This window comes from Miscanthus floridulus, chromosome 6 (genome assembly GCF_019320115.1).
Source record: "Miscanthus floridulus cultivar M001 chromosome 6, ASM1932011v1, whole genome shotgun sequence".
Taxonomy (NCBI): Eukaryota; Viridiplantae; Streptophyta; class Magnoliopsida; order Poales; family Poaceae; genus Miscanthus; species Miscanthus floridulus.
Window position 1 is genome coordinate 102,426,832 of NC_089585.1, and position 22,817 is coordinate 102,449,648.

At 52.4% G+C, this 22,817-nt stretch overlaps 5 protein-coding genes across 5 annotated transcripts; 4 read left to right on the forward strand and 1 right to left on the reverse strand.

Moving 5' to 3' along the window:
• Positions 1–225: 225 nt before the first annotated feature.
• LOC136460931 (mitogen-activated protein kinase kinase kinase 17-like) lies at positions 226–1,689 on the forward strand. The gene has a single exon (XM_066460451.1). It carries the CDS (start codon positions 226–228, stop codon positions 1,687–1,689), a length of 1,464 nt encoding a protein of 487 aa, XP_066316548.1.
• Positions 1,690–3,937: 2,248 nt separating this feature from the next.
• On the forward strand, positions 3,938–5,458 carry LOC136460932 (mitogen-activated protein kinase kinase kinase 17-like). Its single transcript, XM_066460452.1, has one exon. The coding sequence runs from the start codon at positions 3,938–3,940 to the stop codon at positions 5,456–5,458; it is 1,521 nt and encodes a 506-aa protein (XP_066316549.1).
• A 2,196-nt stretch (positions 5,459–7,654) lies between these two features.
• Positions 7,655–9,175, forward strand: LOC136460933 (mitogen-activated protein kinase kinase kinase 17-like). The gene has a single exon (XM_066460453.1). It carries the CDS (start codon positions 7,655–7,657, stop codon positions 9,173–9,175), a length of 1,521 nt encoding a protein of 506 aa, XP_066316550.1.
• A 4,670-nt stretch (positions 9,176–13,845) lies between these two features.
• Positions 13,846–15,364, forward strand: LOC136460934 (mitogen-activated protein kinase kinase kinase 17-like). The gene has a single exon (XM_066460454.1). It carries the CDS (start codon positions 13,940–13,942, stop codon positions 15,362–15,364), a length of 1,425 nt encoding a protein of 474 aa, XP_066316551.1. The 5' UTR covers positions 13,846–13,939.
• Positions 15,365–20,582: 5,218 nt separating this feature from the next.
• Positions 20,583–22,160, reverse strand: LOC136460935 (mitogen-activated protein kinase kinase kinase 18-like). Its single transcript, XM_066460455.1, has one exon. It carries the CDS (start codon positions 22,083–22,085, stop codon positions 20,583–20,585), a length of 1,503 nt encoding a protein of 500 aa, XP_066316552.1. The 5' UTR covers positions 22,086–22,160.
• Between the last annotated feature and the right edge of the window lie 657 nt (positions 22,161–22,817).

Below are 22,817 nucleotides of genomic sequence, written 5' to 3' on the forward strand. Positions count from 1 at the left end.
GCAGCCGCGCACGGGACGCACGCCGCCGATATCCTAATTTCTTCTTCCCGGGCGTCCGGAACTCGCTTCTCGGCATCCATCCGCAGGTGTTCCATGTGCCCCTCCGGTTGGCCCGTATAAATATACCACCCCCACCCTGCGTCACTCCAGGAAGGCGCCAGCTCCAAACGCAAAGCTTTCACACGCCATTTTCCGATCCTCCCGAACTTCACAACGGAAAAAAACATGGATGCCCCCGCGGCGAAGCAGCTCAGGCTAGTCCGCACGCTCGGGCACGGCGCGTCAGGCGCCGTCGTGTGGCTGGCCTCCGACGACGCCTCGGGGCAGCTCTTGGCGGTCAAGTCCGCGGGCGCCGGCGGGGCGGTGCAGCTGCGGCGCGAGGAGCAGGTGCTGGAGAATCTCCGCTCTCCACACATCGTGCCCTGCCTCGGCTCCCGTGCCGCCGCAGGCGGGGGATACCAGCTGTTCCTCGAGTTCGCGCCCGGCGGGTCGCTGGCCGACAGGGCAGCCCAGAGCGGGGGCCGCCTCGCGCAGCCTGCTGTCCAGGCGTACACGCGAGACATCGCGCGGGGGCTCGCGTACCTCCACGGCCGGTCGCTGGTGCACGGAGACGTCAAGGCCAGGAACGTGGTGATCGGCGGAGACGGCCGCGCCAGGCTCACCGACTTCGGGTGCGCGAGGTCTGTCCAGCAGCCGTCCCCGTCGTCGCGGCCAATCGGCGGGACCCCAGCGTTCATGGCGCCGGGGGTGGCGCGCGGGGAGGAGCAGGGGCCGGCGGCCGACGTGTGGGCGGTCGCCTGCACCGTCATCGAAATGGCCACCGGCCGTGCGCCGTGGAGCGACGTGGACGACGTCTTTGCCGCCGTTCGCAAGATCGGCTACACCGACGAGGTCCCGGAGCTGCCCGCGTGGCTGCCAGCGCACGCGAAGGACTTCTTGCTCATGTGCCTGGCAAGAGACCCCCGCAAGCGGCCCACCGCATCGCAGCTGCTGGAGCACCCGTTCCTCGCGTCCGCCTCATGCAATGGCAATGGCAATGGCAATGCCGATCCGACCAAGCGTGACTGGGCGTCCCCCAACAGCACGCTCAATGCGGCATTCTGGGAGTCCGACGACGAGGACGAGGAGACCTCTGAGCGAGCGTTCGAAAGGATCAGCTCTTTGGCGAGCCTCTGCTCGGGCTTGCCCCACTGGGATTTCGAGGAAGGCTGGATCCAAGTGTGGGGCCAGTGCTCCCGGGTCTGCGAGGCACCGGCCGACACGGTGACGGCCGGCGCTGGTTTTGCCGTAGGGAGTGGAGCGTTGGATGCCGCCGTGGTTGATGATCTCCACGTCGTCGTCGTGGAAGGCGCCAGTAGATTTGCTACATGCAGTGTACGAGTAATAAATAATTCCAGCAAGTGCCAGCAGAGACATTCGCCTGTCCACGCAGGAGGCAATGTAGGAGTTTTCAGCGATTTTGTTAAGTGCCACAAACATCCCAGCGCAGGGGTAGGCAACAATGTAGGAATTAGAGATGATTTTGCTAAGTGCAAGAGACATCTTAGGATGAGCGCAGGCAGAAATGTAGGAATTGCTGCTGATTTTGTCAAGTGGCAGACACATTTTAGGGTTATTGTAGGCAATAGAGTATTTGCGCCCGGTTGCCAGTCGCCGGGGCGAAGCTGGGGAACTCGATTGTCCTTGTAATCGAGTAGTAGAAGATAAATTTGATTTCGTGCCAATTTGGGCATTTTCGTGACATTTTGCGTGGATGTTGCTTCGACGTTCCCACCTAGTGTAAATATAATACAAAGCGCTCAAGGGTTCGATCTGAATGCTACAATTGCCAGGCAGGAGCGAAAGTCTGTCGTACTACACAAGCCACAAGAAGGCGCACCATGGGAAGGCACCGCGGCAGCAAAACAACACATGATGGTTAGCGCCAGGCACCAACCACGTCAAAAGGCGGTTGCGACGTTATCCACTAGCTACAGGGCAAAGGAGGAGCGACACCGTTAAGAAGTAGCCCGAAGCATAGAGCGAGAAACCCTAGGAGAAACCATATGTTTGGTACTCCATAGCCTCCTCAGTATATAAGGGAAGGCATGGGCTTCCGTAGGGGCGACCGGACCTCAAACAAGGAGATCAAGACCAACCAAACCCTAGATTAGCATAGAGCTATCCCTACATCTCTATCTCGACCTCCATTGTAACAACTCTCGATTGAACATTCCTAACACGAAGAATACCACTGCTAGATGTAGGGCTTAGACGTCCAAACTGGGATAAATCCCTTGTGTTTTGAGTGCTTAAGCGGCCACAGGTACACACATCAGCCCTTGTCGAACAACTCGATTACCGCTGTAGAAATGAACACACGATGCCGGATCTAGCCCGTAGGCCAGATCCAGCAACCTCACACGCTGCAACGACCTGAGGATGCCGAGCCCGCCATCCTTGCGTGCACACAGGCTCACCGCCGGACGCCGCAGATGTGTAGCCACGCACGGTTGGAGCAACCGCGCCGTCACAACATCCACCTTCACTGAGCACCTAGGCTTGCCCCAAGAGCAAGCCAGAGGAGGCGCGAAATGTGGCCATGGGCATGCCAGATTTGACTTAGGACCCACCGGATCGAGGCCACGGTAGCCAAAGACGAGCCACGACAGGGCAAGCATGCCTGGGAGAAGAATGTGCGATGAGAGCATAGGATCCTTGCCGCCACCGTCCTCGCCCCGGCAACAAAATGCATAAAATTGATGGTGGGGTCACTATTACTGGGTAAAGAAACGGCATGAGCACTAAAACATTTCTAAAGTTCATACATTAAGCTAATCTTTCAGCTAGTCTATGTATACCTATATGAATAGGTGGTATCCTCAGCATCATACGATGTTTTCGGTTCCACTAGGGAGAGGATCAAAGTAAATACATGTGGTAAATCAATTAATTTTAAATTTGGCAGAATTTATTTGAAAATATACTGATATTTATCATACTAGATAAGTATTATTAGTTTCATCATAAAATATATTTTATAGTAATACCTATTTGAACTTTGAAGGCATACATTAATATTTTCTATAAATTTAGTAAAACTTAAAAATAGTTTGACTTTGACAAGACTTAGAATTGCATTTTTTTAAGATGATGATAATAAATAATATTCATCTCGATATGGATCATCATTGCCTCGTTTACATATTCAATCATATTCATATAAAATTTAAGTTGCAGTAATCCACATTAAATAAGGGAGTAGAATTGCAAGTCCAAGATGCACTACTATGGAAGTGACCTTCTCTTGGCCCATCACAACCGGGTGTTGCATCACTTTCGGATTAATCCACCTATAAAACAAGTTTAATACAATTCAATAAATTTGTTACCAATATCAGCATAATTTTGTCACCAGTATCGGTTGAGAAGAAATGTGCCCGCCTGTTTTAACTTCGTTTAATCGTAAGGTTAAGCAAATTTGTCCAAAGATTGTTTCAAAAAAATTCAACTATAATAAGAATGGAAATGCATGGAGACTGGAGAGGGTGAATAACGTGAGCATTTGGATTCACACTGCCCATAACGGGAGGGGCTGCGCGAATTAGCAATCAGCTCCCGTCAGAAGCTTGCAGCGAGAGAAACGCCGGAAAAGTGCGGCAAAAGCACCACCAGAATCGGGCGCGGGGCGCCTACAAGCTCGTTACGCCTTCCGCCGGCCGAAGGCCTTCAGGCAGCCGCGCACGGGACGCACGCCGCCGATATCCTAATTTCTTCTTCCCGGGCGTCCGGAACTCGCCTCTCGGCATCCATCCGCAGGTGTTCCATGTGCCCCTCCGGTTGGCCCGTATAAATAGACCACCCCCACCCTGTCGTCACTCCAGGAAGGCGCCAGCTCCAAACGCAAAGCTTTCACACGCCATTTCCCGATCCTCCCGAACTTCACAACGGAAAAAACATGGATGCCCCCGCAGCGAAGCAGCTCAGGCTAGTCCGCACGCTCGGGCACGGCGCGTCAGGCGCCGTCGTGTGGCTGGCCTCCGACGACGCCTCGGGGCAGCTCTTGGCGGTCAAGTCCGCGGGCGCCGGCGGGGCGGTGCAGCTGCGGCGCGAGGAGCAGGTGCTGGAGAATCTCCGCTCTCCACACATCGTGCCCTGCCTCGGCTCCCGTGCCGCCGCCGGCGGGGGATACCAGCTGTTCCTCGAGTTCGCGCCCGGCGGGTCGCTGGCCGACAGGGCAGCCCAGAGCGGGGGCCGCCTCGCGCAGCCTGCTGTCCAGGCGTACACGCGAGACATCGCGCGGGGGCTCGCGTACCTCCACGGCCGGTCGCTGGTGCACGGAGACGTCAAGGCCAGGAACGTGGTGATCGGCGGAGACGGCCGCGCCAGGCTCACCGACTTCGGGTGCGCGAGGTCTGTCCAGCAGCCGTCCCCGTCGTCGCGGCCAATCGGCGGGACCCCAGCGTTCATGGCGCCGGGGGTGGCGCGCGGGGAGGAGCAGGGGCCGGCGGCCGACGTGTGGGCGGTCGCCTGCACCGTCATCGAAATGGCCACCGGCCGTGCGCCGTGGAGCGACGTGGACGACGTCTTTGCCGCCGTTCGCAAGATCGGCTACACCGACGAGGTCCCGGAGCTGCCCGCGTGGCTGCCAGCGCACGCGAAGGACTTCTTGCTCATGTGCCTGGCAAGAGACCCCCGCAAGCGGCCCACCGCATCGCAGCTGCTGGAGCACCCGTTCCTCGCGTCCGCCTCATGCAATGGCAATGGCAATGGCAATGCCGATCCGACCAAGCGTGACTGGGCGTCCCCCAACAGCACGCTCAATGCGGCATTCTGGGAGTCCGACGACGAGGACGAGGAGACCTCTGAGCGAGCGTTCGAAAGGATCAGCTCTTTGGCGAGCCTCTGCTCGGGCTTGCCCCACTGGGATTTCGAGGAAGGCTGGATCCAAGTGTGGGGCCAGTGCTCCCGGGTCTGCGAGGCACCGGCCGACACGGTGACGGCCGGCGCTGGTTTTGCCGTAGGGAGTGGAGCGTTGGATGCCGCCGTGGTTGATGATCTCCACGTCGTCGTCGTGGAAGGCGCCAGTAGATTTGCTACATGCAGTGTACGAGTAATAAATAATTCCAGCAAGTGCCAGCAGAGACATTCGCCTGTCCACGCAGGAGGCAATGTAGGAGTTTTCAGCGATTTTGTTAAGTGCCACAAACATCCCAGCGCAGGGGTAGGCAACAATGTAGGAATTAGAGATGATTTTGCTAAGTGCAAGAGACATCCTAGGATGAGCGCAGGCAGAAATGTAGGAATTGCTGCTGATTTTGTCAAGTGGCAAACACATTTTAGGGTTATTGTAGGCAGCAATGTAGAGTATTTGCGCCCGGTTGCCAGTCGCCGGGGCGAAGCTGGGGAACTCGATTGTCCTTGTAATCGAGTAGTAGAAGATAAATTTGATTTCGTGCCAATTTGGGCATTTTCGTGACATTTTGCGTGGATGTTGCTTCGACGTTCCCACCTAGTGTAAATATAATACAAAGCGCTCAAGGGTTCGATCTGAATGCTACAATTGCCAGGCAGGAGCGAAAGTCTGTCGTACTACACAAGCCACAAGAAGGCGCACCATGGGAAGGCACCGCGGCAGCAAAACAACACATGATGGTTAGCGCCAGGCACCAACCACGTCAAAAGGCGGTTGCGACGTTATCCACTAGCTACAGGGCAAAGGAGGAGCGACACCGTTAAGAAGTAGCCCGAAGCATAGAGCGAGAAACCCTAGGAGAAACCATATGTTTGGTACTCCATAGCCTCCTCAGTATATAAGGGAAGGCATGGGCTTCCGTAGGGGCGACCGGACCTCAAACAAGGAGATCAAGACCAACCAAACCCTAGATTAGCATAGAGCTATCCCTACATCTCTATCTCGACCTCCATTGTAACAACTCTCGATTGAACATTCCTAACACGAAGAATACCACTGCTAGATGTAGGGCTTAGACGTCCAAACTGGGATAAATCCCTTGTGTTTTGAGTGCTTAAGCGGCCACAGGTACACACATCAGCCCTTGTCGAACAACTCGATTACCGCTGTAGAAATGAACACACGATGCCGGATCTAGCCCGTAGGCCAGATCCAGCAACCTCACACGCTGCAACGACCTGAGGATGCCGAGCCCGCCATCCTTGCGTGCACACAGGCTCACCGCCGGACGCCGCAGATGTGTAGCCACGCACGGTTGGAGCAACCGCGCCGTCACAACATCCACCTTCACTGAGCACCTAGGCTTGCCCCAAGAGCAAGCCAGAGGAGGCGCGAAATGTGGCCATGGGCATGCCAGATTTGACTTAGGACCCACCGGATCGAGGCCACGGTAGCCAAAGACGAGCCACGACAGGGCAAGCATGCCTGGGAGAAGAATGTGCGATGAGAGCATAGGATCCTTGCCGCCACCGTCCTCGCCCCGGCAACAAAATGCATAAAATTGATGGTGGGGTCACTATTACTGGGTAAAGAAACGGCATGAGCACTAAAACATTTCTAAAGTTCATACATTAAGCTAATCTTTCAGCTAGTCTATGTATACCTATATGAATAGGTGGTATCCTCAGCATCATACGATGTTTTCGGTTCCACTAGGGAGAGGATCAAAGTAAATACATGTGGTAAATCAATTAATTTTAAATTTGGCAGAATTTATTTGAAAATATACTGATATTTATCATACTAGATAAGTATTATTAGTTTCATCATAAAATATATTTTATAGTAATACCTATTTGAACTTTGAAGGCATACATTAATATTTTCTATAAATTTAGTAAAACTTAAAAATAGTTTGACTTTGACAAGACTTAGAATTGCATTTTTTTAAGATGATGATAATAAATAATATTCATCTCGATATGGATCATCATTGCCTCGTTTACATATTCAATCATATTCATATAAAATTTAAGTTGCAGTAATCCACATTGAATAAGGGAGTAGAATTGCAAGTCCAAGATGCACTACTATGGAAGTGACCTTCTCTTGGCCCATCACAACCGGGTGTTGCATCACTTTCGGATTAATCCACCTATAAAACAAGTTTAATACAATTCAATAAATTTGTTACCAATATCAGCATAATTTTGTCACCAGTATCGGTTGAGAAGAAATGTGCCCGCCTGTTTTAACTTCGTTTAATCGTAAGGTTAAGCAAATTTGTCCAAAGATTGTTTCAAAAAAATTCAACTATAATAAGAATGGAAATGCATGGAGACTGGAGAGGGTGAATAACGTGAGCATTTGGATTCACACTGCCCATAACGGGAGGGGCTGCGCGAATTAGCAATCAGCTCCCGTCAGAAGCTTGCAGCGAGAGAAACGCCGGAAAAGTGCGGCAAAAGCACCACCAGAATCGGGCGCGGGGCGCCTACAAGCTCGTTACGCCTTCCGCCGGCCGAAGGCCTTCAGGCAGCCGCGCACGGGACGCACGCCGCCGATATCCTAATTTCTTCTTCCCGGGCGTCCGGAACTCGCCTCTCGGCATCCATCCGCAGGTGTTCCATGTGCCCCTCCGGTTGGCCCGTATAAATAGACCACCCCCACCCTGTCGTCACTCCAGGAAGGCGCCAGCTCCAAACGCAAAGCTTTCACACGCCATTTCCCGATCCTCCCGAACTTCACAACGGAAAAAACATGGATGCCCCCGCAGCGAAGCAGCTCAGGCTAGTCCGCACGCTCGGGCACGGCGCGTCAGGCGCCGTCGTGTGGCTGGCCTCCGACGACGCCTCGGGGCAGCTCTTGGCGGTCAAGTCCGCGGGCGCCGGCGGGGCGGTGCAGCTGCGGCGCGAGGAGCAGGTGCTGGAGAATCTCCGCTCTCCACACATCGTGCCCTGCCTCGGCTCCCGTGCCGCCGCCGGCGGGGGATACCAGCTGTTCCTCGAGTTCGCGCCCGGCGGGTCGCTGGCCGACAGGGCAGCCCAGAGCGGGGGCCGCCTCGCGCAGCCTGCTGTCCAGGCGTACACGCGAGACATCGCGCGGGGGCTCGCGTACCTCCACGGCCGGTCGCTGGTGCACGGAGACGTCAAGGCCAGGAACGTGGTGATCGGCGGAGACGGCCGCGCCAGGCTCACCGACTTCGGGTGCGCGAGGTCTGTCCAGCAGCCGTCCCCGTCGTCGCGGCCAATCGGCGGGACCCCAGCGTTCATGGCGCCGGGGGTGGCGCGCGGGGAGGAGCAGGGGCCGGCGGCCGACGTGTGGGCGGTCGCCTGCACCGTCATCGAAATGGCCACCGGCCGTGCGCCGTGGAGCGACGTGGACGACGTCTTTGCCGCCGTTCGCAAGATCGGCTACACCGACGAGGTCCCGGAGCTGCCCGCGTGGCTGCCAGCGCACGCGAAGGACTTCTTGCTCATGTGCCTGGCAAGAGACCCCCGCAAGCGGCCCACCGCATCGCAGCTGCTGGAGCACCCGTTCCTCGCGTCCGCCTCATGCAATGGCAATGGCAATGGCAATGCCGATCCGACCAAGCGTGACTGGGCGTCCCCCAACAGCACGCTCAATGCGGCATTCTGGGAGTCCGACGACGAGGACGAGGAGACCTCTGAGCGAGCGTTCGAAAGGATCAGCTCTTTGGCGAGCCTCTGCTCGGGCTTGCCCCACTGGGATTTCGAGGAAGGCTGGATCCAAGTGTGGGGCCAGTGCTCCCGGGTCTGCGAGGCACCGGCCGACACGGTGACGGCCGGCGCTGGTTTTGCCGTAGGGAGTGGAGCGTTGGATGCCGCCGTGGTTGATGATCTCCACGTCGTCGTCGTGGAAGGCGCCAGTAGATTTGCTACATGCAGTGTACGAGTAATAAATAATTCCAGCAAGTGCCAGCAGAGACATTCGCCTGTCCACGCAGGAGGCAATGTAGGAGTTTTCAGAGATTTTGTTAAGTGCCACAAACATCCCAGCGCAGGGGTAGGCAACAATGTAGGAATTAGAGATGATTTTGCTAAGTGCAAGAGACATCCTAGGATGAGCGCAGGCAGAAATGTAGGAATTGCTGCTGATTTTGTCAAGTGGCAAACACATTTTAGGGTTATTGTAGGCAGCAATGTAGAGTATTTGCGCCCGGTTGCCAGTCGCCGGGGCGAAGCTGGGGAACTCGATTGTCCTTGTAATCGAGTAGTAGAAGATAAATTTGATTTCGTGCCAATTTGGGCATTTTCGTGACATTTTGCGTGGATGTTGCTTCGACGTTCCCACCTAGTGTAAATATAATACAAAGCGCTCAAGGGTTCGATCTGAATGCTACAATTGACGGACAAATGTAGTAGTAGCACAATCCTTGACCTACCTTGTTACATTCGGACATGGAAATTGATAGATTAATTTAGGTTCAATGGTTTATGTTCATCTTCTACCTTGAGCTATTCTTCAACATCAGCCCCACGCAGTTCACGTGTGCCTCTGCCTACTGTTGGCTAACCTCCGCTCTTGGTAGTCTCCTGCCGCCATGTCTAGCCCGTTCCCTCTGCCGCGCTAACACGGCTTGCCGAGTTGTCCCTGTGCAACGATGGGAGAGGGGGCTGAGACGCCCCCCCCCCCCCCCCCCCCCACATTGTATAACCCCCACAATATATCTTTTTAACAAGCTACATAGTACCCCAATTAACTAGTTAAGGATATTATTTGTTTTTTTGTCCTTTCTCCATATTAATTTTTATATCATTTTGTATAATGAAGAATTAGTCCTCCTATTATTTTCTCCATCTATTTTGTTCTTTCTATTATTGCCTACCAAATGTCTTTAGTTCATCCCTACGGTACACCCTCTAATCATCCTATACAATTAATAATTAATTGTCCTATTATTTTCGCCATCTCTTTTGTTCTTTTGGTTATGCCTACCAAACGTCTAGTTCTATCTTTACGGTACACCTTCTAGTTAGCTAGTTATAAATGTAATTAGCGTTTTCTTGTTTGCTCTCCCTCTGAATAATTGATCTCCAATAGCATCTATCTGGCCAGCCTGCCTTCTCCAAGTCCCTTTCTAATTCCTAAGCCCACAGAGCACAAACGACCCGAACATGAATGCTTCGTCAGCTAGAAGAGCGGCGTCTGAAATCAATCTTGATTTCACATGCCTATGGTATAGGAGATGTGTTCCAATGTCAGATCCTCTATTTCAATACATGGTAAGATGGTATTTGAACACTACTGTTCGTTTCTCTTAATATGAAAAAAAAAGAGTGCCTAATTTTTTAAGTGTGTAAGTTGGAATCGTGTACATTTTCCTGTGACTTTTCTGAACCATCATCACTTCGTCAGCATCAACATCCAACGACTCAAATAGAATTGAGCTGTGTTCTGGGTCACCATTCAGCTTAGATTGGCTGAGACGTCCGGTTCACCATGCGAAACTGAACCTTCATGATAAAAAAAATTAAGGAGTTGCAATATTTCAAGTTGCTAAATTTTCAAGCAACAATTATGGACAACCAACTAGTAGCACAACTAAAGAACAACTCACAAGAGATAATTTATATAAAAAATTTATAGTCAAACAATAATAAAGTTACATGTTATCTGAACAACAATAAAAAAATCAGGAACCTAAAATATAGGAGAAGTAAAAAATTAAGAATCTCACTGGCCAGTTATTCATCCCCAAGCAGCAATGTTTTCAACGGCCGTCCTCCAATACAAGCTTTTGCAAGTCAGGCAGGCAGCTCTAGTCGAAGGCCCGCTTAAATTTGGTTTGTAGACAAAACTCGCACGCACGTGCATAAAGCAACAAGGATTTGTAAGCAGCAGGTTTAACTAGAAATACAAATGGGGGTCAGTAGTCTGGAGAGGTGAAGTACGGTTGGGCGGTTGGCGTTAGGAACTTTACGTAAAGAAGTCTGAGGAGTTGTTTGAGCTTTCTTGCGGATACAATAATAAGCAGATTAAGTCGAGTTGGAATTCTTTACAAGGGACATGTTCGCTTCTCTTATAATCCATCTTTTTCAGCTTATTTTTTTAGCCAGAACAGTATTTTTCTCTCACAACAAATCAGCCGAAATAGTGTTTCGGCTTTTTCCAGCGAAACGAACAGGACCGTTGGCATGGTGCACTTGTGAGTTGTGGGTGGACCTGCGGTAGTGGCAAGGACCACCCATCACTTGCTAGACCTTGATACTAAACAGTAAAACAGATATCATTAGATTCACTATATTTTTATAACACACCAATTTAGTGTCATAAATATTGATGTTCTTTTATATACGTTTGATCGGACTTCAGATAGTTTGACTAAAACCAAAATTCCTGATACAGAGACATGAAAGTTCCACTGAGAGCCTTTAACTAGAATTTTTAGGATTTATTTTCTTAGTGTGATATTTATTTAGTTGAAACATAAATTTATGAATCTATATTTTAACTTTAAAATTTTAATCTAGTCGTAGCAATTTTTCAAACCGCATGTTAAGTTGAAACTCTAATGCTTGTCATATCTTTTATTCAAAAAATATTTTATTAAAGAAGATTCTAAATCTTAGGCTACCCTTTCAGTTCTTACATTAGCATAAATAGTTGTTTTCAGCTTGCACCGTGTCATCCAAGATGTTGAATTTATTATATCGACAAATTGGGGCTAGTTAGTAGTATTATTTTATAAAACATAGGGTTTTGAATTTTAATTACGAGAATTAATTGGCAATTTTTTTGCCATATGTATAAACTTATTTAAAACAAAAACTTAAATAATTTATTATCATGGAGTATTAATATAATTTGTTTAAAGTAAATTGTCAGTGCCATTGCTATGTGGTTTGTTAATGGTACATTTCTCCACACTTGATGAACTATCAAAATAAATATTTATCCTCAGGTATAGATGTTTACTTGGTCTACATGGTAGAACACAACATTATGTTTAACTTTAACTTAATAATGCTAGAAGTGTGTAATTTAGAAATATATATAATATACTTTATGAATACTAAATTAGTTTTTGTAATGGCTTATATTAGTGTTTACACATGTGGATTTAAGAGATATTTTGTTTATTGTTTTGTCATAGGTGATGTAAATAATTTAGATACAAATTAAAAGATGTTATTTGTATTACCTTTCATAATAACACATATGGGTAATTTGAATGCAACTTTAGGAATAATTTACATTATCTTGCATAATGGCGTATGTGGGTAGTTTAGATACAAATTTAGGGGGTTATTTTGAATTATCTTCACAATGTATTTCATAGTGATAAACATGGGTAATTTAGATACATGTTTAGGGGTTTGTTTTAAATTACTTTTCATAATGACAGAGATGGCTATTTTTTATGCAAATTTATTGGGTGTACTTCATTTATTTTCATAATGATAGTGGTGGTTAAATTTTTATATAAGAGAATAGACCTATTTGTTGTTATTCAAGGTCACGATTAAAACCTACCAGATTAAAGGTCAGATGCTTCTAATTATGGTGAAAATTTTAAGAGTTTATCTTTTTCTCAAATGCGTATGGTAAAAATTAACGTGTAGTCTCCAACTAGTAATAGTAAGAAAACGAAAAGTTTAAATATATAATGAGAAAAAAATAGCTGTCCGTGCAATCTGCGCAGCCATCCTGCTAGCGTTTTAGGACCGGAGGAAGTAATAAATCTAACTCCGGCAATCTAGCGTTGGTTTATTTACCTCGGAAAACAGTAGAAAGATCTAGCTAGCTTTTGGCCATGATTTGAGTAGACGCGCGACGGTGACAACGGGTACTCCTCTGATCCCTAAATAAATCAATTTTTAGATTATGTGCAAATCAAACTATTTTAAATTTGACTAAGCTTACAGAGAAGAGTAATAACATCGATGCCACAAAATGAACATATTATAAAAATATATTCTATGGTATATCTGATGATACTAATTTGATGTTATAAATCTTGATGGATTTTTCTAAAAATTTAGTCAAAGTATAAAAAGTTTGACTTAATATAACTCTATAAATCTATTTATTGAGGAAGATCCGTTGACATGATGCCGTGCATGTGCTCACGGTGTAAAGCGCTCCGCAGAAAGAAATAAATTGCGTAACCATAATTTAGCCAAAACCGCATGCCCGAGCACATGGAAGATGAAAGATCCGGCGAGCTTATCCTCTAAACGGCGGCGGAATATGCTGGCCGGGGTCAGCGCAAGTCGACACCTCGCACTCGCGCCTGCCGTCTGCCGAACAAAAACGTGCTGTGCCTGAGACGCCAGGCCCTCTTCCGGAACGCATCCACGTCGCGAGAGGAATTGGGATCGATGATGAAACCGCAAACGGCGCCGTGACGTTACCCATGAAGGTATACAGCATGATTGATGATAGAAGAAAAGAGAGCGTAACGCGACGGATCATCACTTCATCAGTCCTTCACTCCTTCCAGATCAGATCCAGGCCTTATCCGCTGGAGCAGCGAGAGAGAGAGAGAGAGAGGGGCAACGGAACTAGTACTGGTGACAAGTGATGCACTTGCTGAGGCGACCCAGCAGCCGGCTCTGCACGTGGCTGCCAATCAGACCCGGGCGGCGGCCAAGTGTCGAGAGGATGCACCTGCCCGGCTGCGAGGCCGCGGCCGACGATCAGGACCCGTCGTCGCGAGTAGTAAAAGGCAGCAGGAAAAACGCCGGAAACCCACGACCGGATCCGCTCCTACAAGTTCGTTACACCTTCCTTTGCAGACACGGGCGGGCGGGCACTGGTAGGCGGGCGACAAGAGGCTTTCCCTCACAGGCAGCCGCGCGCAGCACGCAGAAACAAACGCACGCGGCCATCTCCCTCATCCCCCCGCTCGGTTTTCCGCACGTGTTCCACGCCCCGTCGCTGCCCGTAGAAATAGACCTCCCCCTCCCCTCGCCATATGCCCAGATCACACCATCATAATTCCCATCCGCTTCTTCCTGCAACTCCATCCTCTCAGACTCCACAGCGGGAGACGCAGAGCAGACCGAATTCCATCCAACCATGGTCATGACGACGACGAAGCAGCTGAGGCGCGTGCGCACGCTGGGCCGCGGCGCGTCGGGCGCCGTGGTGTGGCTGGCCTCCGACGAGGCCTCGGGCGAGCTGCTAGCCGTCAAGTCGGCGTGCGCCGCGGGGGCCGCGGCGCAGCTGCAGCGCGAGGGCCGCGTCCTGCAGGGCCTGTCCTCGCCGCACATCGTGCCCTGCCTGGGCTCCCGCGCCGCGGCGGGCGGCGAGTACCAGCTCTTCCTCGAGTTCGCGCCCGGCGGGTCGCTCGCCGACGAGGCCGCCAGGAGGAGCGGGGGCCGCCTGGCCGAGCGCGACATCCGCGCCTACGCCGGGGACGTGGCGCGCGCGCTGGCGTACCTCCACGGCCTGTCGCTTGTGCACGGGGACGTCAAGGCCAGGAACGTGGTGATCGGCGGCGACGGCCGCGCCAGGCTCACCGACTTCGGGTGCGCGAGGACTGTTTCGTCGATGCGCCCCATCGGGGGCACGCCGGCGTTCATGGCGCCCGAGGTGGCGCGCGGGCAGGAGCAGGGACCCGCCGCCGACGTCTGGGCGCTCGGGTGCATGGTCATCGAGATGGCCACGGGGCGCGCGCCATGGAGCGACATGGACGACCTCCTCGCCGCGATCCACCAGATCGGGTACACGGACGCCGTGCCGGAGGTGCCCGCGTGGCTGTCGGCGGAGGCCAAGGACTTCCTGGCCGGCTGCTTCGAGAGGCACGCCAGCGCCCGGTCCACGGCCGCGCAGCTCGTGGCGCACCCGTTCGTCGCCTCCGCCGCCAGCGACTTGGACGCGCAGCCGGCGAAGCAGCAGGAGTTCCCGTCGTTCCCGTCCCCAAAGAGCACCCTGCACGAAGCGTTCTGGGACTCGGACACCGAGGACGACGAAGCGGACGAGATGTCGACGGGCGCGGCCGAGAGGATCGGGGCATTGGCGTGCGCCGCCTCCGCGCTGCCTGACTGGGACTCCGAGGAAGGCTGGATCGACCTCCAGGACGATCGCTCGGAAACCGTCGACGCACCACCGGCGGCGACGGAGGCGGCGGCTGCCGTCGCGGACTACTTCGTCTGGGCGGAGCCGTCAGATGCAGCAGAGCTGGAGCACCAATTCGCCGCCGCTGCAGATGTCAGTGTCCATCTACATCCGCCGCCGCACATTGCAGGAGTGGTGGTAGCCGGTGCCACCACCATTAGCCAGGGCAGTTACTTGCCTATGCATTTAGGCGTCCACGAAAAGGAAATCCCACGCCCGCTCGATCATGATGACGACGGGGTAGAAAAGGTGGAATCCCACCGCGCTTGTAACAGAAACAGAGTAACAACAACAATGAAACGAATTTCGTTAAAAAAATTTCCTTCTCGACATCAACTGGTTGGCACGGCCTGTACATCATCATGTGCTTATACCTGGCTCTAAGCCTAACGTGCGAGCACCGGACAGCTGGAAAGAAGTCGATTTCGTTAAGCACCACACCACTGACGCCGCCGAGGCCAACTTCGTCACGGTCGAACTCGTGCGCCGACGGCAATCCTAGCGTCCCTCGTTAGCAAAGTAGGCAGGTCCTTCCGCCGCGCGGTTTTGCCGTACGGCATGCTGGAAGAGGGCCAACGGCCAATCAAATGCTGGCGCGACGGCGACGAGCCAGCATGACGTCACGTCTGCACATGCTCGTCGTGCTCCGCTGCTCCAGGCTGCATGTCTGAGTGGACATCACTTGATCTACCGGATGTCAACGCCAAGATTCTCAATCCTGGGTGGGAGATCCGATGCGTTGCAGCAACCTCGCCTTCGGCGCATGATGCCCCTTTTCTGATGGACGGACGGTATGGCGGTGGCGCCGCGGGCGGGCCAAAAGGTGGATGATAGACGAAGATACTCGTCAGTTGGACAAGAATCTACAAGACTTAAACCCATACAAGTTGGTTTCACGAAGAAAAAACAAATTGAGCATAGCTCATAGCTCGGTTCGTCAAAAAAAAAACTAACGTGGCATGTGGCACTACAAATGCCTTAGATCTGAGGCACGAGGTATGGTGATCCAGCGTGGAACTGCAGGGATGGATCGAGCTTTTTCCTCGGATCGACACCTCGCCGGCCTCATGGCTAGCTCATCTCGTTGTAGGCAACCGGAGGAAATCGAAGGCCGTGACGCGAACACGGAAAACAAGCGTGGGACAAAGCCCCGTTGATCTGGGGCCGAACATACACGATATCGCGTCATGTGCGGATGTCACCGGCGGCCACGCGCGCGCTCGTGCCACTGTGCCAGCTGCACCCGGCCGGTGTTCGGCGCGGCGCCGGTGAGCGAGGGCGACCTACCATGGCCCCTAGATCTCGATATCCCCCAAGAATTGAAGCAAGAGCACGGGCACGTGCTAGGACGCGGGCATCGTGCCCTTTGATCTGCTCTTCATCCATCCTCTGCTGGACACCGGCGGCGGCGAGTTGATCCCTCCACGCGCGATATGTGACGATGACACACATCGTATCAGCGCTCCATCGCTGGTTTGTTAGTTATTGTTAGGCTGCCACCCACGCAATGAGCATGGTTTTCTTTCGCCTTGGATGCATGGCTAGCTGGATCCCCTCTGCTTGCTTTAATCACTGGCACGTTCAGTTCAGTTTTATTAATATCTTTCCGTTGCGGGCTCCATCTATTCCCATAGCTCCGTTCCTAATTGATGGCCCGTTAGGCAGGCTGCCTCAACCGTCCGGAGGCGTACGTACGCTCGGCGTGACGGATCTGGCACACGTGTTTTGGTTTTGGCAGATTGGGCATGTGCGTTCGTTTCGTACCGTTCGCTTGTCTGAATTCTGAAGGAATCTGGATGGTTTAGAGGAATGCTGAAGGAATTTGTGAGAGAAAAATACTATTCTAGATTAAAAAAAATAAACGGATTAAGCTGAGTTTAAAGGCACGCGAACGGGGGTTTAGAACAGCACAGCATGCTCGACCTACAGTGTACAGGGGTACTAGTGTAGCACTTAGGGGATGTTTGGTTTCTACAGTCCGCCTAAAATTTCTGTCACGTCAAATATTTAGACACATGCATAGAGTATTAAATATAGATTAATTATGAAACTAATTACATAACTTGCGACTAATTTACGAGACAAATCTTTTAAGCCTAATTAGTCTATGATTTGACAACGTGGTGCTACAGTAAACATGTGCTAATGACAGATTAATTAGGCTTAAAAAATCGTTTCGCACATTAGCCTCCATCTATGTAATTGATTTTGTAATTAATCTATATTTAATACTCTTTATTAGTATCTAAACATTCGATGTGACATAAATTTTAGGAGCGCCTAAAGAACCAAACACCCCTTATACTAGTCCTATAACTCATTGGCATGGATCATTACTCGTCAACCGTTTATATTAACAACAACGGGAAAAGAAAAGAGAGAGAGAGAGCACGTGTTGCTAGAGTCCACCAAGTAAAATTTAAAAAATAAAAAATAAAAATCCATGCGTTACCAACTCAAAAGGTCCTCGCTCGTGGCTGAATTAACCAAGAGTCCGGTCTGCGATTTTGCTCGCCGCTCCCGGCGACGACCGATGCTTGCGTTTCAGAGTTGAATTGACCTGAAGAACCACTCCTAGCCCTTGTTTAGTTCGCGAAATTTGGATTTTGGGGCTACTGTAGCACCTTCGTTTTTATTTGGCAAATAGTATCCAAACATTGACTAATTAGGCTTAAAACGTTCGTCTCGCAATTTCCCACCAAACTGTGCAATTAGTTTTTCTTTTCGTCTACATTTAATGCTCCATGCACGGGCCGCAAACATTCGATGTGACAGGTACTGTAGTAACTTTTTGGATTTTGGGGTGGAACTAAACAAGGGCTAGTTCAGAAACAAACAGCACCGTAAAGACTAGCAGTGCCCGTCCGCTGTACGCAAATCACGCACGAGCCGAAATTGAGGGATACTAGTGGAGTGATACTAGTTGCGCTGAGGTTGGTGCAGTCCGCACCGGATGTTTACGTCCCTGTCAGGTAATCCAACCATAATCAAATCACCACCTTTTCTTCTTCATACACTGTATACTCCGTATAAAACAGCACGGGTTTCTTCTTCCCCATTCTTCCTCGGCAGTTTCTTCTCTCCCGCGACTTTTCACTTTTTTAGATAGGTAGCCGAGGCGGCGTAGGCACTAACGGCAGCGCCGCTGCGCACGGGCAAACGAACAACGAAGCGGCAGTTGCAGTTTGGCACGCCAAGGCGACCCCTGACAGTGTCCTCTACCCGGCGGCGGAGTCTGTATCCGGCTGAGATTTTTATTTCACTCACGCTCTCAGTGGCCAGTGCCAGTAGGCAAAGTAGTTTATCCTCTCCAGGATGCACATGCTGACATGCATACACCCACCTTCTTCTCATCTTCTGCAGAGATCAGATCAGTACTAGTTACCCCACTCGGCCAGAGTGGCCACTGGCCAAGGTCCAAGCCTCCAAGGAGAGTGCAGTGCAGGTTCTACCTGGTCGGAGGGAGGCGCGGCGCGGACGAAAGAAAGACTCCGAGCGGCCGCCGGCGAGCCTGATAGATAGATATGCCGAGTGCGTACGTCATAGCGGGCGTCACCGACGTGCCGAACGCATCGCCATCGCATCGCCTTGCGGCATCACGGATGCTCCGGCGGGCAACGCACGTTTCGCTGTTACCCGTCACCATCGTCCAATGGTGGTTCGGCCTTTTTAGTCTTATAAGTTGCCCTCCTTGCTCCACGTAGCCCGAGTACGGCGCACACTGCACAGGGCCACGCGATTCCTGAGCTGCGTCGACGCCGATCACCCGGGGCCAAGTTTGCTCGAGGAATCCAAATGATAAAGTTCACTTTCGGAACTTGGGGCCTGCGTGCGTGGATCACTTGGACCGCTGTTTAGTCCGATTAGAATTCAGGTAAAAAACCTTACATGACTAAAATTCAGTCGTATTATCTGGATATATGGACTGCTAGGAGAGACTAACAACTCCTTAGTTTTACGCTAAAAAGTACTCTACATTTAGGGCCATCCGTTTGGATGACTGACATCCCTTGTGTCAATTCTTAGCGAGTGACGCAACCAGTGAGCTGAGCGCGATCGGACGATCCTTCCTTCGGCTGACCTCTGCACGAGAATCCTGCTGCTCAACAACTGCCATCGCCCATCTCAGGTCAAATCTCCGTCGCTACGACGACCTTGCTAGGCGCGGAGCAGAAAGATCGTTTCCGCTGCCGCAGCCATGCGTTGTTGACCTGGCAGTTGGACGCACGCCACCTACTGAACGCCGCACATCACACACACTGGGTGCCCTTTGCGCTCCTGAGCTGAGCTTACACCGATGCAAGTAGGGGTTCTGGAGGCGGCCGCGTATGTAAACTAGTCCGCCACGCATTTCCGCTCTCTTGCTCCGCTCTCAAGATTCAAGAAACACATGAGCGGCAAAGGCGAGCTGAGATGTGTAAGGTACTCCGTTAGTTAGCGCACAGCAAGGTTGCTTACGATTTGAGGCTGTCGTGGAGGCTGTCGTGCAGGCCACCAAATCCCTTTTCCTTTCGCTGTGGATGGCGATGACCTCGCCTCTGAGGATGACCACAGGTCTGCGCTATGGAAACACCAGCTAGCTTGCGCGCAAATATTCAGCGATTCTCATAACTTTAAATACGCAATAAACTCTTTGCTGCGGCTTTAATCTTCTTCTCTTGAAAAATATTTTTCCATGGTGTACAAACACCAGCCAGCAAAGAGTTGGCGTGGAGAATATTATTATTAATAATTAATCGATTTTAGGTGACGTAAGAGCTGAGATGGGTGTGGGGAATCAACTTCTAGTAGTAGCCTATTTCTGCTGCTGCTAGAAACGAGCACAGAAGTCTCAAGGAAGAGCTTTCCCAGAGGTCGCGACACGTGCCGGGGTGAGTAAACCTTGACGAACTGTACAGGCTCAAGAGTGAAGAGACCTCCCTCCCCACGTGTGCCAAGTAGCACCTACTGTACGTACTCTATCAAACAAACGTGTACGCCAGCTTCATTTCATTTTTTATATGTGCATGAGAAGCACACCACCAGGTTCGAAAGAAAGCGCCACTTGGCCATCGCTTGCATCGCGTATCAGGCATTCAGGCCGCGTGCCAACACGTCCAGACTTATCCAGATAAAGCGGAGTAATTTTTCAGTAGCTCAGGCCAGTGTCCCTCGCCGACGACGAGACCCCACTGGTACGCAGTAGGAGTGCTCCGTTTCGCTAGCTCACTGGAACTCGGCCGCCATCTAAGCCGGCGGAGTTCATCGTTATCAGCTGGAGAATCAGGCGCCGAATGTGCGCCAATGGCTGCTCGGTGGGTGAGGATTGGTGAACGATTTGTAAATAGTGGCCAATGCCATGCCCAAAGAAAGGATTTGGCCAGAAATCCCCAGATTGCGATGCTTCCAGATTGGAAATTGCCTTTACTGGTATGATCTGGCCACTACTTTTAGCATGGCCCCATGGGCAGGGGAAATTGCCTTTACCGGTCATTCCCAACTCACAACGCCTCGCCGTCGCCGCCTCGGTCTAGAACTAGAACAATGTTTCTGGAATTGTCGCATCCATCGCACCAGTTAGGCAGTTCTAGAATTTCTTTGTGGACCAATGTTTAACGGATAATCATTTAGCAGAATGAATGAATAGTAGAGAACAGAAGACGGAGCTAGGAGGGGACAATTCTGCAGTATAAGCTAGGACTGAAAATACTGTAGATTGATTTGCCGTGGGAAAATACTGTTCATTGGATGAAAAAATATGCCTTATAACCCGAGCGAACCTGGCGCTCGACGTTTCAATCTTGTGACAACAAGCCTCAGTAAGAAATACAGTTGGATTACAGCGACTGCGACCCCTACACTGCTCTTTCTGCAGCTCAGCTGACGGAGCAGTAGCTAATCCTACAGCTACAAAGCACTCAGGATCATCGCCCTCTCCGCCGGCGTCGAGGAAATCAACCTCTGTCTCCAACACCTCACTCAGGAGCTGGCACTCGTCTTCGCCGGCCACATCTTTGGTTGGTAGTGGTACCAAATTGGTGGCCTCACATTGCTCACCGAGCACTTCAATCCAATCGCCTTCTTCGGAATCCCAGTCCGGCAAGGCCGAGCAGGGGCAGGCCAATGCCTTGATTCTCTGGGCAGGGCTCTCCGACACGTCGCCCTCGTCATCGGAGTCATCGTCGGCGTCGGATTCCCAGAGCGCGGCGTCCAGCGTGCTCTTGGGAGACACCCGCCGTTCCGCCGCAGCAGCCGCCCCCTCCGCCTTGACGCCGCCGCAGCCGGCTGCTGACGCCAGCAGGAACGGGTGCTCCAAGAGCTGCGCCGCCGTGCACCGGTCGCGCGGGTTCCTCGCGAAGCAGCAGCGGGCCAGGAAGTCCTTGGCCTCGGCGGACATCCACGCGGGCACCTCCGGCACGGCGTCGGTGTACCCGATCCGGTGCACGGCCGCGGGGAGGCTGTCAACCACGTCGCTCCACGGCGCGCGGCCCGTGGCCATCTCGACGACGGTGCAGCCCAGCGCCCAGATGTCGGCGGCGGGGCCCTGCTCCTCCCCGCGAGCCACCTCGGGCGCCATGAACGCCGGCGTGCCGCCGATGATGGTGGGGCGCGCGGAGGCGGAGCCGGAGCCGGAGCTGCCCACCGCCCTGGCGCACCCGAAGTCCGCGAGCTTGCCGCGGCCGTCGGCGCCGACCACGACGTTCCGCGCCTTGACGTCCCCGTGCACGAGCGACCGCGCGTGGAGGTACGCCAGGCCCCGCGCCACGTCCGCGGCGTACGCGGCCACCGCGCGCTCGTCGTCGCCGAGGCGACCGCCGCCGCTGCTCCGAGCCGCCACGTCCGCGAGCGAGCCCCCCGGCGCGAACTCGAGGAGCAGCTGGCAGCCCCCGTCGGGCGCGGCGCGGACGCCCAGGCAGGGGACGACGTGCGGGGACCGGAGCGCGGACAGGATGCCCCCCTCGCGCCGCAGGTGCTCGGCCGCCGCCGTCCCCGCGGGCGCGGACTTGACCGCGAAGAGCGCGCCCGAGGCTTCGTCGGCGGCGAGCGACACCACCGCGCCCGACGCGCCGCGGCCGAGCGTGCGGACGCGCGTCCACCGGCCGCTGATGACCGCTGCTGTTGCCATGGCGCTCCTCTGCTTCTGCTTTATTATCTCCTCCTGTTTTCTCGGCGCTCGTTTGTTCGAATTTTTGGTTTTGTGCGATTTGCTGCCGCTTGTTTGAAGTGGAGCGCGCGTATTTATAAGACGGAGGGCGGCCGCGAGCGAAAACACATCCAAAGCTGCCTGCTGTGTGGTGTTGTGCCTTCCATCCGTACACGGTTCCATTTCCGTAGCGATTCCTCCGCGGCCGCGGGGCTGTCGCGTGGAAAGCATGCGCCGGGGGCCTACGCGGGCGAACAGGATGGAGCGGGGAGACTGGCGTGTGGACCCTCACGCGGCAGGAGCGGCATGCCTTGGGGATTGACCGGTGGGGAGGAGCTGCGCCTAGGGGATCGGTAACGTGGCTGGTTTGGCGCGGGAGCACGTGGGGAATTTTCTGGGTTTGGGCGGGGGAACTGGAAAACAAGTGTCAATTCGAGCGTGAGGGCGAGAGCGCTCCTCTCATTGATAAATATATAGATATAAGGGTGTACATGAATCAAATATAACAAGAAAATTTAAATGTAACACAACCTGACCATTTAAAAAAAAGGCTAATATATGCTCTAAATCCAGGTTTAAGTTAGAACATGTTATGGGGAAAAAAAAGGTAAGATAGGGAAAAAAAAAGCACCTAGATATAATAAGGTTTCCGTCAGGTAAAACAAATGTAAAAGTTTAGAAGCCATCTGCTAGTTTTTACATTAAGGGGTAAGA